General features: G+C 46.1%; 1 protein-coding gene and 1 non-coding gene across 2 annotated transcripts; both read right to left on the bottom strand.

Moving 5' to 3' along the window:
- Positions 1 to 7564: 7564 nt before the first annotated feature.
- Positions 7565 to 13700, bottom strand: ZP1 (zona pellucida glycoprotein 1). Its single transcript, XM_043451550.1, is given in 11 exon segments — positions 7565 to 7670; positions 7943 to 8042; positions 8045 to 8071; positions 8176 to 8230; positions 10315 to 10404; positions 11197 to 11385; positions 11423 to 11490; positions 11984 to 12037; positions 12040 to 12085; positions 13062 to 13201; positions 13694 to 13700. Coding segments are annotated over 11 exon segments (882 nt in total).
- Positions 9939 to 10011, bottom strand: TRNAF-GAA. Its single transcript has one exon. It is a non-coding gene; the product is annotated as a tRNA-Phe (tRNA).
- Positions 13701 to 15259: the final 1559 nt, after the last annotated feature.

Here is a 15259-nt window from a genome sequence, read left to right as displayed (position 1 = left end):
GAGGCTTCTCTTGTTGGAGAGCACAGGTTCTAGGTACATGGGCTTGAGTAGTTGTGACTCACAGGTTTAGTTGCTCTGCAGTATGTGGAATATTCCTGGACTGGGATTGAACCTGTGTACCTTAAAGTGGCAAGCAGATTCTTATCCACTGTGGCACCAGGGAAGTCCTGTAATAGCATCTTGAAGTTTATTTTCACATCCATGATTGCTAATAAGGTTGAGCATCTTTTTATCCACTTGTAGGCCATTTGAGTTTATCTTTTGCGAAAGACCTATGCCTGTTTTCCTATTTGGATTCTCTTTTTCCTGTTGATTTGTAGCAGTTTAAATATATATATTTAAATATATTATACATATATTTATATATACATTTATATATATTATATATTTTTATATATTGATCTATTTGTAAATATATATTACAAATATATATATTCAATATATACAATAATATATTATATAATATTATAATAATATTATATAGGATCATATATTATATGTATATTGTAATATTATATTATTATAATATATATTACAATTATTAAAATATATTATTGTGATATATTATATTTTATTATATCATAAATTATATAATATATAATATATAATGTTATAATATGATTATTATAATATAATATACATATGTAATATAATATAATTATTATAATATATTATGTTATATTATAATCATATATAATATATCATATATAATCATATATAATATAATATGATCATATATAATATAATTATATATGTAATATGTAATATATAATTATATATTGTTTATATTTATACATATATACACAAATATATTATTTATATTTAATATTTTTATTAATATATTTAAATATAAATATTTAAATATATAATATATTTAAATATATAATAAATATATATTATGTATGTGATATGTATATGATATATATTATATATTATAAATATTATATTTAAATATACTTTTATATTTATATTTGTATATTTATAAATATATAAATATATTTATATTTATGTATTATATATTTATATATTATATATAATATATTTTATATATTTAAATATAAGCATATATATTTATATTTAGCAGTTTATATGTATATATAAACATTAGTAATCCCTTATCAATGTGTTGCAATTACATTCCCAGTTAGCCTTGCCTTCTCACTCTTTTTTATGGTGTCTTGTGATTTTTGGCTTGTGAAATTCTAGTTTCGTTTGTGACTCTGAGAATTCTTTCAGACTTTGGCTGAAATCATTTTTTTTTTTTCTGTCAAAATTTCCATCTGCTTATCCTTGAGCCCAGGGATTACCTTAATTATTACCCTGGGATCACTTAAAGTTAAATTCAGCCCTTGAATGTTCTCCAGATTGAATTTTTGAGAGACTTCACCCCTGCCCTAGACTAAATCTAGACCAGAGAAGAGGGAATTGTACTCTTAATTCTCAGCGAAGATTTTTTTTTCTTATCCATCCATCCATTCATCACCATTATCAAGATATGCAAGATCCCATGTAGTCCTCTTCCACCTAGTGGGTTTGTTTCTCCTGCTCTCTGGCCTGAGAATGTGGCCCCCTGAGTCCCAGCTTGGATGGGAAGTCTGTCTTGAAGCTCCCTGCCTCTGGCAGCCCCGGGGCTGATCTGTGGTCCGTGTGCTCATCAAAGCAGAACGCCAGGACCTCCAGGCTTCTGCAGAAATCCCCAGAATAGAAGCTGGTTTCACTTCCCAGAGGTTTTGCTTTTACTTTATTTTTGGCCTCTGTGCATAGCCTTTAAACAAAAATTAGTTCAGCAATGATTTCAACGTTTTTAAATACATATGTATAAATATAGTTGTTTACTTCAAAAGACTGATCTGGCTATCTGGTCTTCCTACTGCTGCAACAGAGTAGCACTTTTAGGTAAAACGCTCTTACAGAAATGCCTGGGCATGGAGTCACACTTGACAGAATTGAATTTTTCTTAAGTTGAAGAAACAGGCTGTGAAGTGTTCTCCTTTCTATTGAAGGCAAAGTGTGGGCTTCCAGGTAGCTAAGTGGTAAAAGAACCCATTTGCCAATGCAGGAGATGCAGGAGACTTGGGTTCGACCCCTGGGTTGGGAAGATCCCCTGGAGAAGGGAATGGCTACCCCCTGAGTATTCTTGCCTGGAGAACCCCATGGACAGAGGCGCCTGGTGGGCTCAGTCCACGGGGTCCCAAAGCGTCGGACACGACTGAGTGACTAAGTACACATACACACCACAATCACAGTGTCAGGATGAGGGAGACTGGTGTAGATGGAGAGATATGGGATCCTCTTTGGCCTCACCTAGCTGGCACAGCCCCTGGCCCTCTCCCCAAGGGGCAGGAAGAGAGAAACTGACAGGCTGCCAAGCAGCTCTGCTTCCTGCCACAGGTCAGCAAAAATAGGTTGTTATCGACCCCATCAGGTCTGACTCAACTGTTCCTGAGGCTCAGGTGCTTTCTCATATCAGGAGGTGGTTTGAGGGAAGGAAGAAGTTTTAAATTGGGCAAATCTGAACTGGATTTAGACAGCCAGGAAAGTCAAAGCTTAGACTGCTTCCTTTCAGGGAAAGCACAGGAAACTTAGCACTTGCAGGGGCCTTCACTGTTCACATTCTTTGTACATTTGCTTCTTCAAACAGAACCCTTTGATGTGGGAGTGTTGACAGAAGTCTGTATACCATGGAAATTGCACTTGACAAAGCTACCATCAAAATCCTGAGCCTGTATACATGCAACCGTGGGAGGAAAACTCCTGCATTTTGATATAGGAGCATGACAAAACAGTGAATGGATACTTTTCTGACTGTATAGGGTAGCAAAGGTCTTTGCCAAGTTCAAAGAGGAAAAATAAGAGGGAAACAATATCCATTGTTACATAATCCCTTCAAACACCAAGATGGAAGGACCTTACGAAGAAAAATTCATGACCAACTCAGTGGGAAACCTAAAAGATGAGGATATCCATCCACCCCTTGATTCGCGAAAGCGCTTAACACACAAGGGAAAAAACTTGGGAGAGTAGATAAGAGAGACGAAGAGGCAATTTATTAGATATTAGAGACTATAAAAGATTCTTGGCGTGGGACTTCCTTGGTGGTCCAGTAGTTTAAGGCACCTTGTGCCTATGGCTTATTCATGTTGATGTATGGCAGAAGCCAACACATATGTAAAGCAATTATCCTCCAATTAAAAGTAAATAAATTAGAAGAATCTATCTTGCAATGCAGGAGATGTAGGTTCAATCCCTGGCCTGGAAACTGAGATCCCATATGCCTTGGAGCAACTAAAGCCTGAGTGGGGCAACTGCTGAGACCATGAGCTCCAGAGGTTGCACACTGCAACTAGAGAACTCACACACCAACGAAAGATCCTGCATGAAACAACTGCAACTAAGACCCAATGCAGCCAACTTAAAACAATAGCAAATAAAATTTTTAAAAAAGAAAAAAATGCTTAGCCTCTAATGAAAGAAACCTATTTTAAATCAGTGATGCTGTTTACCTAGTGATGCTCAGATAGACAAAGCTTTAGAACGATATGACCTGTGGTGGCAAGGCTGTGAGGGAGCAGGTACCCATACCTCGCCAGAGCCCGACAGTCACGAGGGGTGTAGTTCCCAACAAGTCTAAGATTTTCTTCCAAGAAAATGGTGTACAAAGAATTACAAACATTGGCAGGCATATTCAGGCTCCCCAGGTGGCGCTAGTGGTACAGAACCCGCCTGCCAATGCAGGAGACTTGACAAGGGACCCAGGTTCGGTCCCTGGGTTGGGAAGATCCACTCCCCAAGTAGAGTGGCAACCCACTCCAGTATTCTTACCTGGAGAATCCCATGGACCGAGGAGCCTGGTGGGCTATAGTCCATGGGGTCGACTGCAGCGAGGTGGCATGCATGCATGCAGTTGTATTTAATACCTGTTATCCTTAAAAATAGACTTGATTTCCATCAAAAGGAGATCAGGGAGTTCCTCACGGGTCTAGTGCTTAGGATTTGGTGCTCTCACTGCCATGGCTCAAGTTCAGTCCCTGGTCAGGGAACTAAAATCACACAAGCTGCCTGGCCAAAACTTTTTTTTTTATTAAAATGTTTTTTAAAAATGAGATCAAATATATAGTTCAACCATGATATGGAGGAGAATGCAGCTTTTAATAATGATAAACAATGACACAAGATGTTTACCTTTGCATGAAAAAAGTTAAAGAGAAAAGTCAGTTATACATTGTGATTCCAGTTGGAATCTGTAGATTCACACTTGGTTTAAACACAGCATTGGTGCCATTCCCAGAACCACCCTCCCAGGCTGTTTAAACGCTCACGATGAGCTTGAGTGATGAGGGTAGCGGTAGGAAGAGTTGGCCCTGGATGGAACTGAATCCCTGACCCCTCAGAGTGCGTCAGCCTGGCTCCTCCAAGCAGCAACAAAGCCGAGAATTGTTACTTCACACTCACCTTGAAGAGCATAGCCCACAGGCCCTGTACAAGCCAGCAGGTTGGACAGGACAGGTCATTCCTAGTCACAGATGGTAAACAGTCTAGCTAAGGGGAGCTCCTTAACTAACTTCCACAGCAAGGGTCTGTGTCTTCCTGCCTGAGGGCTCTATTCTGCTGGAAAAGTCTGAGGCAACCACTTATCTCAGCCCCTCCTTATCTTGGGCTATCAGCTTGTCCTCATATAGGCTAGGAAAAAAATATTACGTAAGCATTAGGTTTGGGGCAGCAGCAGGAGAAATTCTAGCAGTTAATAGCACTCAGTAAATGTTGCCGTTTTGGCTTCCCAGGTGATGCTAGTGGTTAAGAACCCACCTGCCATCTGTTTGTGTCCTCTTTGATTTCTTTCATCAGTGTTTTATAGTTTTCTATGTATAGGTCTTTTGTTTCTTTAGGTAGATATACTCCTAAGTATAAAACACTGATGAAAGAAATCAAAGAGGACACAAACAGATGGAGAAACATACCGTGTTCATGGATTGGAAGAATCAATATTGTCAAAATGGCTATTCTACCCAAAGCAATCTATAGATTCAATGCAATCCCTATCAAGCGACCAACGGTATTTTTCACAGAACTAGACCAAAGAATTTCACAATTTGTATGGAAATACAAAAAACCTCGAATAGCCAAAGTAATCTTGAGAAAGAAGAATGGAACTGGAGGAATCAACCTGCCTGACTTCAGACTCTACTACAAAGCCACAGTCATCAAGACAGTATGGTACTGGCACAAAGACAGAAATATAGATCAATGGAACAGAATAGAAAGCCCAGAGATAAATCCACGAACCTATGGACACCTTATCTTTGACAAAGGAGGCAAGGATATACAATGGAAAAAAGACAACCTCTTTAACAAGTGGTGCTGGGAAAACTGGTCAACCACTTGTAAAAGAATGAAACTAGAACACTTTCTAACACCATACACAAAAATAAACTCAAAATGGATTAAAGATCTAAATGTAAGACCAGAAACTATAAAACTCCTAGAGGAGAACATAGGCAAAACACTCTCCGACATAAATCACAGCAAGATCCTCTATGACCCACCTCCCAGAATATTGGAAATAAAAGCAAAACTAAACAAATGGGACCTAATGAAACTTAAAAGCTTTTGCACACAAAGGAAACTATAAAGTAAGGTGAAAAGACAGCCCTCAGATTGGGAGAAAATAATAGCAAATGAAGAAACAGACAAAGGATTAATCTCAAAAATATACAAGCAACTCCTGCAGCTCAATTCCAGAAAAATAAATGACCCAATCCAAAAAATGGGCCAAAGAACTAAACAGACATTTCTCAAAGAAACATACAGATGGCTAACAAACACATGAAAAATGCTCAACATCACTCATTATTAGAGAAATGCAAATCAAAACCACAAGGAGGTACCATTACACGCCAGTCAGGATGGCTGCTATCCAAAAATCTACAAGCAATAAATGCTGGAGAGGGTGTGGAGAAAACGGAACCCTCTTACACTGTTGGTGGGAATGCAAACTAGTACAGCCGCTATGGAAAACAGTGTGGAGATTTCTTAAAAAACTGGAAATAGGACTGCCATATGACCCAGCAATCCCACTTCTGGGCATACACACTGAGGAAACCAGATCTGAAAGAGATACATGCACCCCAATGTTCATTGCAGCACTGTTTATAATAGCCAGGACATGGAAGCAACCTAGATGCCCATCAGCAGATGAATGGATAAGGAAGCTGTGGTACATATACACCATGGAATATTACTCAGCCGTTAAAAAGAATTCATTTGAATCAGTCCTAATGAGATGGATGAAACTGGAGCCCATTATACAGAGTGAAGTAAGCCAGAAAGATAAAGAACATTACAGCATACTAACACATATATATGGAATTTAGAAAGATGGTAATAATAACCCTATATGCAAAACAGAAAAAGAGACACAGAAGTACAGAACAGACTTTTGAACTCTGTGGGAGAAGGTGAGGGTGGGATGTTTGAAAGAACAGCATGTATATTATCTATGGTGAAACAGATCACCAGCCCAGGTGGGATGCATGAGACAAGTGCTCGGGCCTGGTGCACTGGGAAGACCCAGAGGAATCGGGTGGAGAGGGAGGTGGGAGGGGGGATCGGGATGGGGAATACGTGTAACTCTATGGCTGATTCATATCAATGTATGACAAAACCCACTGAAATGTTGTGAAGTAATTAGCCTCCAACTAATAAAAAAAAAAAAAAAAAAAGAACCCACCTGCCAAAGCAGTAGACATAAAGAAACGTAGGTTCGATCCCTGAGTTGGGAAGATCCCTTGGAGGAGGGCATGACAACCCACTTCAGTATATTTTGTCTGGAGAATTCCACAGACAGAAAAGCCTGGTAGGCTACAGTTCATAGGGCCGCACAGAGTCGGACACGACTGAAGCGACCTAGCATACACACAATATTTTAAGGATTCTTATTTACTAATTCATTTTATCCAACACCCCCATGGGGATAGGTATTATTCCCATTTTATAGATAAGGAAACTGAGGCCCTGAAGCATTCAATAACTCAACATCACCCAGCTAATAAGAGGCAGAGTCACGCAACTCAAACATCCTGGCTTGTATTCAGCCAGTATCCTGACCACAGAAAAGATGGAGTAGGTCAGGGCTGGAGAGCGCCAGCATAGCATCCAGGCCATGGGCCTGATTCCAGCACTGTGGTGTCTGGAGCCAAGTTTGACTTCCCTACCAGATCTTCCTCCCAGATTGTCCAGCTGCCAGAGCCGGAACCCCGCCCACTCTGCCTAGGTTGGGTTAGGTACCCAGCCCTACCTTTCCCATTTTAGAACCTCTACATGGCAGCAAAGGCCTGTCTACACTGACAAATCAGTGATGAAGGCCCGCATCATATATGAGCAGATGAAGGTCAGCACCACACCAGCACCCGTACTGACCTGTCCAATAGCTGTGGCCACTGAGGTACCAGGAAGCATCAGGGTCAGTGGTCTGCCATTTAGCCTGTGCCAACCATCCCTGTGTGGACCAGTCTTGGGGACCAAGGGAGGGGGAAGGGGAGCAGGCAATGGGAGACATAGCCAGGGTCTACTCAGTCTGTTCACCCTCTTTTGCCTTCTTCAAGCTTCTGGACTTGGCCTGGCTTAGGCCCACGAAGACATCAACCCCTCAGACCAGGGCAACAGCAAGAGAACTATGCAGAGGAGAGGGCTTGGGTCATAGTTCTTGGTGGAACCTGCCAGACAAAAGGGTCTGAAGGATGGAAGGCTGGACGAGGACCCCTCGCATCCTCTCCGCAACCCCAGACCTTTGTAATCACAGTGGGCAGAGCTGAAGCTGAGATGCAAATGAGGTGGACCATGACTACCTTTGCTTAGTTCCCCAGTGAATGCAGTTACACCATCTCCTGCCCTCACGACAGCCAGAACTTCCCCGTTTTGTTGGCATACCCCGGGGTCCCAAGGCCTGAAGGGCTGGCCCGAAGGCCTGGTCCCTGAGGGCCCCTGCGTGGAGTCCTGCCTGGAGGAATCCTCAAAGCCCAGGGACCCTGCAGAGCTCCCCATGCTCTGGGCTTGGCAGTGTCACTGTGATAACCTGAGGGTCATGGCCGTCCTGCTCCCATGTGACTCAGAAGCCAGGAACAGGCCCGCAGATGGGAAAACAAAGAACCCCCCATCCTGTCCCCACCCCAGACTCACCTGCAATCCCTGATCTACATGTACTCGTGGTCTCCAGGGGCAGCAGGCAGAGATGCTACAGAGGACGTAAACCTGGTGGGACGAGAATAAGGTCCAGGCAAGGGGCTGGCTCGGAGCCACAGGCAGGAAGCAGTGAGGTAGGGACCTGGGATCTGGGGCCCAGCCCAGGTCCACTGTGCTGCTGGCCGGGCAGGCGGGGAGAGATCTGGGCACACTGACCAGCCCCAACCCCACGAGGTACAGAGCACATATGCTGCTTACACATTTGGAGTCCGGACCTTCCTCCTTCCGGATGGCTCAGGTCTACAGTAGAGGATCTGGCGGGCAGGAAACACTACACCTGGTAGCACCCTGGCTCAACCTGCAGAGTCCCTCTGGGAGGGCCGATTTTCTTTCTTTGTTTGGCATTGACCAACAGCAGGAGAGCCGGTGTTTGGCACCCTCTTTTCCTGGCTCTCGATGACCAATGACTGAAGGTGAGGTGAGAGTCAGGTTACCGCTGCTTCCAGAAACACAAGGCCATGGGCAGCTCCCATAAGGAGTAGAAGCAGGAGAAATTGACCTGAACCAACCTTCAGCTTCCTAAGCTTCCCACATGGCTCAGGTGGTAAAGAATCTGCCTGCAATGAGGGATACCTGGTTTCCATCCTCGGGTCAGGAAGATCCCCTGGAGGAGGGCATGGCTATCCACTCCGGTATTCTTGCCTGGAGAATTCCACTGACAGAGGAGCCTACAAGGCTACAGTCCATGGGGTCTCAGAGTCAGAAGTAACTTAGCAATTAACAACACAGCCCTCAGCAGCCCATCCAACAGGTACCCCTTCATCCAGCAGGTTAGGATTTCTTGGCTCAGGAAGAACTACGCAGCAGAGCTGATTATTAAGCCACCCTCCCAGGTGCTAACCAGTGATGAAATGGCTTCCCTGATGGAATGGGCTTCCCTAGTGGTCCAGTGATTAAGAATCCATCTGCCAGTGCAGAAGACACAGGTTCGATGCCTGGTCCGTGAAAATCCCAGCACACCAGTCATCCATCACAACCACTGAAGCCCACATGCCTAAAGCCCGTGCTCTACAAGAGAAGTCATCGCAATGAGAAGCCTGCACACCACAACTAGAGTGGAGCCCCAACTTGTGGCAACTGGAGAAAACCTACAGGAATCAATGAAGACCCATCACAGCCAAAAATAAATACATAAATCTTAATAAAATAAAATATACAGAGATCAGTCTATATTAATGTGAAAGATGTATCTTGTTTGGTAGAACAAATGTTAAACAGTAGTATGTGTCCTATATGGTGCCATTTGTAGATTATGTAGAAAAACCTAAACATACCCTTGTTGTTGTTCAGTTGCTAAATCATGCCCAACTCTTTGCGACCCCATGGACTGCAGCATGCCAGGTTTCCCTGTCCTTCACCACCTCCTGGAGTTTGCTCAAACTCATGTCCATTGAGTCAGTGATGCCATCCAACCATTTAATCCTCTGTCGCCCCCTTCTCCTCTTGCCCTCAATCTTTCCCAGCATCAGGGTCTTTTCCAATGAGTTGGTTCTTTGCATCAGGTGGCCAAAATATTGGAACTTCAGCTTCAGCAACAGTCTTTCCAATGAATATTCAGGGTTGATTTCCTTTCGAATTGACTGGTTTGATCTCCTTGCTATCCAAGGGACTCTCAAGAGTCTTCTCCAATACCACATTTCAAAAGCATCAATTCTTTGGCACACAATAAAACTGCCATTGGTGGTGACACCTAAAACCATTGCCGAAACCCGGGATTGAACCAGGGACCTTTAGATCTTCAGTCTAATGCTCTCCCAACTGAGCTATTTCGGCTACTTCTCAATATACCCTTAATGTATTCTGCTCAACTCATCATTTCTAGAGTCAGAAATTAGGCCACTCTAGGGCACCATGCCTGGCTCAGATTGGGTTGATTTGGCATTTCCCTCCCTCCCTCTGGAGTGGTTTGCAGGTCAGGGCTCACTGCCCTCCACAGCACTCAGGAAGATCAAGCCCCATCTGGGGACCTTTGTTTGCATTAACTCTCTGTGGACTGGAGGGATTTGGTGACCAGGTAGCCCCACTTAGCAGAAGAGGAGCAGACAGGAGGGAGACCTGCTTCTGACTGGTGGGTACCAGCAGGTGCAGGAGGGCTCTCCAGGAGCCAGGGTCCAGGAGAGCAAAGGTGGTAACAGTGAAGCCCTGATAATGAGACAAAGGGCAGCACTGCCCTCCCATCACCACCATTTGAATCCTGAGCTGTCACTGAAAGGACACTTGGGAAAGAGAAGTCAAGGGGGTAGAAGGGTGGGGAGGCAGCCTGAGGCTCTCTAGCATCACCACCACTCCCCTGCCAAAATGGCCACTGAGGCTGCTGGAAGGCATTGGTGCTGGGAATGGCCCAGCACTGGTGCCCAGGACTTCCCCATGGGAGGGTGTTGCCCAGCTGTCTCTTCCTACAGGTGGGTGGCACCCAGCTCATCCAGCAGAACCAGCCAGTGTCCAACATCAGCGTCTGGATGGGACCATATGGTTCCATCACATGGGATGGTACCCTCCTTGAGCAGGCTAGGCTGCAGGTGTCCTGCAGTACCAGGACCAGACTGGAGTCTGGCCTCTGCAGGAACCAGAGCTCCATGGGATCAGATTCCAGGAGCAGCCAGAGTCGTAACCCAGAGATCAGGCAATGGCAATGGTCTTGGCTTCCTCCTGGGCCTGGAAGGGGACACTTTCAGCTTCTTAATGCTTCATTTCTGAGCTTAGTTCATGGAGAGACAAAGGGGTGTTCTCTTGAGGACTCCGGCCCCCTCAGGCCCTATGGTGGCTTCTGCTTGCAGGCCCAGTTTAATGCTCACATCAGCTCTGGTTGAGAGGCATCGCCATGGCCTAGGAGAGGGGCTGGGAAGAGGTAAGTAGCTCATCTGGGTTCATACAGCAGGTGATAGCAGAGCTTGGGTATGAACCCAGATGGCTCCAAAGCCTGTCGTAAGCTCACCTGTGCTCCCTTCACATCCACACCCGCAGCCTAGCCTGCTCAAGGAGGGTAGCAACCCACAAGATGGAACCCTGTGGCCCCATCCAGACACTGATATTGGACACCAGCTGGTTCTGCTGGATGAGCTAGGTGCCACCCACCTGTAGGAAGAGACAGCTGGGCAACGCTCTCCCATGGGGCGGTCCTGGGCACCAGCATGGCCCCCACTCTACCTGGACCAAAGTGTCACAGCAGGTGAGAGGGACAAGCATGGATCAAGGCCATTTCTTGGGACACTGTGAGGAAGGAGTGGCCATTTTTAAAGCACTGGCCAGTCACTGGGATGAAGACAGATCAAAGAGGTGGTCCAGAGCCTTGGGGTTCAGTGTCCATCACAGACACAGCGGGGGCGGAGGGGCTGGGTGACCATCGACTTTTGAGGGCCAGCCTCAGAAGGGACACCTGGCTTCTCTTGCTCCCCATTCATGTCTTGGTAACCTCAGAAAGACTTCAAAGACTTTCTCAGGTAGGCAGCAAAGGGGTAAACGACACTCTAAAAGTAGGGTCACCATTTAATTTATCATCCACCCTGGGATGTTCTAGATCTCCGGGTAGGGGTACATGTAAAGACAGATTAACTATTATCAGGCAAGTTGGGACAGGTGGTCACTGCATCTACAGATCTCCTCTGCAGTCCATTCTGGGGACCAGGCTCTCTTAGAAACCAGGTGTGGAGCAGTTGCATCAGCGGGAGGTAGAGTGGGGTAGGAACCTCTCCTATCGCTTCAGCATTCGGGAGATTAGGGTCTCGATTGGTGTGGAAAGTGGCACCTATGTTGCCACAGTAACAGGGATCCTCTCTGGTGTTGTCATGGCAGCAACCAGCTGACAGGCTTCCTTTAAACTCCTTCTCACTCTGCAGAGGATGTGCCAAAGGCCACCCAGTGCCGTTCATGGGTCAGAAGGTAACTAGGTCTGAGGACAAGAGTGTTGAAGACAGGACAAGGAGCCAAGTGGGCAGGAGACCTCCAGGGAAATGGAGGGCAGTAACATAGTAGGGCCCAGTAAAGGGCTGCCAGGCTGCCCAATCCTCTGGAAGGCCTCTGACCGAGTGAGTGCACAAGGAGTCCTGTGTACCTCTGGTGTAAGCTGGCTTGTCAGCCGTTCCCCATGGTATGTCAGGGTGCCCTGTTGGGGTCGGGCAAGGGTAGGGTGGGTGGGTGGGTGGAGGGACAGTGAGGCAGGGGTGAGATGGGTGAAGCTGAGCTCCGGGGTGTGGTGGAGGGGGTGGGGATGAGGGGCAGGAAGTGAGAATGTGGTGGGTGCTGCCACGTGGGAGTCTGCAGTCCAGGTGTGATCGGGTTTGGGATGGATCAGAGTGACCATCACGCAACACAGCTTCTAGGACTTCCCTGGTGGTCCAGAGGCTAAGACTCCACATTCTCAGTGCAGGGGGCCTGGGTTTGATCCCCGGTCAGGGAACTAAATCCCACATCCAAGAGTTAGCATGCTGTTTTACACATTGAATTATACCAACCATACACATTTTATTAATTTGCGGAAATGTCACATTGCTTTCAGTTTCACACTGAAGTTCTGTCCTCCAATAAATGGGTTCATTTCCTTCCAAAAAAATAAAAGATTCAGAGTGCTGCAATGAAGATTGAAGATCCTGTGTACTGCAACTAAGACCTGGTGCAGCCAAATAAAAAGAGAAAACCTCACAGCTTCCATGAACACCCTCAGGTGGGGGTGCCCATCTTGCAGGAGTTGGGGGACAGCAGGGGAGCAGCATCCAGGCAGAGGAGGAGTCAGTGCCCAGGACTTAGTCCCCCTCACCCCCCAGCTCTCTAAGGGGTCTTGGGCTCCAATGTGTCCCTGGTCCCCTGAGGGTCCTCTGCAACCTGACACTGGTTCCCAGCTGTGGGGTCTCCCCCAGCACATGGCAGCCTTTGTAATCAATAGAGAAGACTGTGGGGCCCCTGGAGCTTGGCAGTCACCCAGAGCAGGCAGAGCAGTTGTTCACCTCAAATTGGTTCCCAACTTCATCTGGAATGAGGGGAGGGGAAAGAGGGTTGGAGGGATGAGTCATGGATGAAGCGTGAAGCCAGAGGCCGTTGGGTTCTGCTAAGAAGATTCCACTCTTAGGAGAAGTACCTCGTAGAGGTCTCCTGGGGATTAAGGTCATTAATACCGCTGATGACAAACACAAACAGACAACTGAATAATGTGGCCTCCTGCCTGGGAGCCTGACACAGAAAAAGACCTTTGGTAAAAGCTAAGGAAATGGACTTTAGTTATAACAATATGTCAACATTGGTTCATTAATTGTAATAAATGTGCCATCCTAACGTGAGATGTTAATTACAGAGGAAGCCAAGAGTGGGATATACGGAAACTCTCTGTGCTGTCCTTCCCGGTTTTCTGAAAATCTAGGACAGTTCTAAGAAAGTCCAGTAACAACAACAAGCCCGGTTCACAGACTAGGCTGCTTCCCATTCACTGGACACAGTCCCAGGGCCCCTTGAATTAGCTCATTACCGGCCATCCGCCCCATTCTCCAAGGGAGGGGCTGTCACCCTCCTCATCACCTGGAAGCTTTAGTGCAGGGCTTAGAGGAGTCCAGCTCAGCGAGCATTAGTCCACATCGGTCCATCATATTAATAATTCACAGCAGCAGGAAGGACGCGTGGCTGGGCAGTTAAGAGTCTCGTTGCAATCCAGCTCCACCACCTTTGTGCTGTGACTGGGGACACATTATCTTTCTGAGCTTCTATTTCCTGTTTGTGAATTGGGGCTGGTGGGTTTCCCAGGTGGCTCAGCGGTAAAGAATCCAATTGCCAGTGCAGAAGACACAAGAGACTTGGGTTTGATCTCTGGGTTCAGGAAGATCCCCTGGAGGAGGAAATGGCAACTCACTCCAGTATTCTTGCCTGGAAAGCTCCAGGGACAGAGGAGCCTGGCGGGATACAGTCCTGGCGGGCTACAGTCCAGGGGGTCACAAAGATTCAGACACGACTGAGCAAACACACACACTACACACACACACACACACACAAAACGCTTACCTTGCAGGGTGGACAACAGACTGAGAGAGACAAATACTGGGGGTAATAAGTCATTTGTAGTAATGACTGAATGTTTGGCAAAGATGAACTTTTCCCGCAACCTGTGCTCGGGGGAAGCTCGGTGGCTTAAGGGCCCTGGCAGCAGAGCAGGTGGAGGCTGTGAACCCTGAGGTGGGGTGTTGGTTGGGGTGGGGCTGAAGGCGTGTTTCTGGAGGACAGGTTGCCTGAGCAGTGGCCGGGGAGCCGGTGGATGCCGAGGGTGCTGTGGGGTCTAGTGTGTTGAGGCAGAGGGAATTTGGGGGGCAGGGCATAGAAAACTGGGAGAACAGTGGGATCAAGCTGGCTGGGAATGGGGGGAGAGGTGGCTGGAGTGCTAGTGGGAAGGGGCTACTAAGCTGAATTTTTCCTGGGACAATGGGGTTTTTCAACTTGCTATTTTGGAATATTTTCACCCTGTTTGGGAAAAACATCTTAGGAACTTGTTCGGAAATCGGCCATTTTTAGATGATGGCCGCTCACATCTACCAATCCTGGACTGCACCTGTAACATTTGCAATCTCCTTCCAGCCCTGCTTGCTTCAGACAGGCCCCCACAGTCTGAACAGGCTCTGGCCATTAAAACAGGCCCCTACAGTCCAAATGGACTCTGGTCATTCAGACAGACCCCCACAGTCGAAACAGACTCTGGCCAGTCTATCCAGTGGACATTTCCCTGATGGCTCAGTGGTAAAGAATCTGCTTGCTAATACAGGAGACAGAGGAGACATGGGTTAGATCCTTGGGTTGGGAAGATGCCCTGGAGGAAGGCATGGCAACCCACTCCAGTATTCTTGCCTGGGAAATCCCATGGACAGAGGAGCCTGGAGGACTACAGTCCATGGGATTGCAGAGTTGGACATAATTTAGTGACTAAAAACAATAATAAATCTATCCTGCTACTGTTTATTCAGAATTCAGTGGTTTTTGTATACTGACAAATTTTCTGGGTTTGTCTCAAGTCTGAAGTCAATGGGAGGTTCTATCAGCAAGCAAGGACCTC

The sequence above is a fragment of the Cervus canadensis genome, chromosome 29 (assembly GCF_019320065.1).
Source record: "Cervus canadensis isolate Bull #8, Minnesota chromosome 29, ASM1932006v1, whole genome shotgun sequence".
NCBI lineage: Eukaryota > Metazoa > Chordata > Mammalia > Artiodactyla > Cervidae > Cervus > Cervus canadensis.
This window is presented reverse-complemented; position numbering and strand designations above follow the sequence as displayed.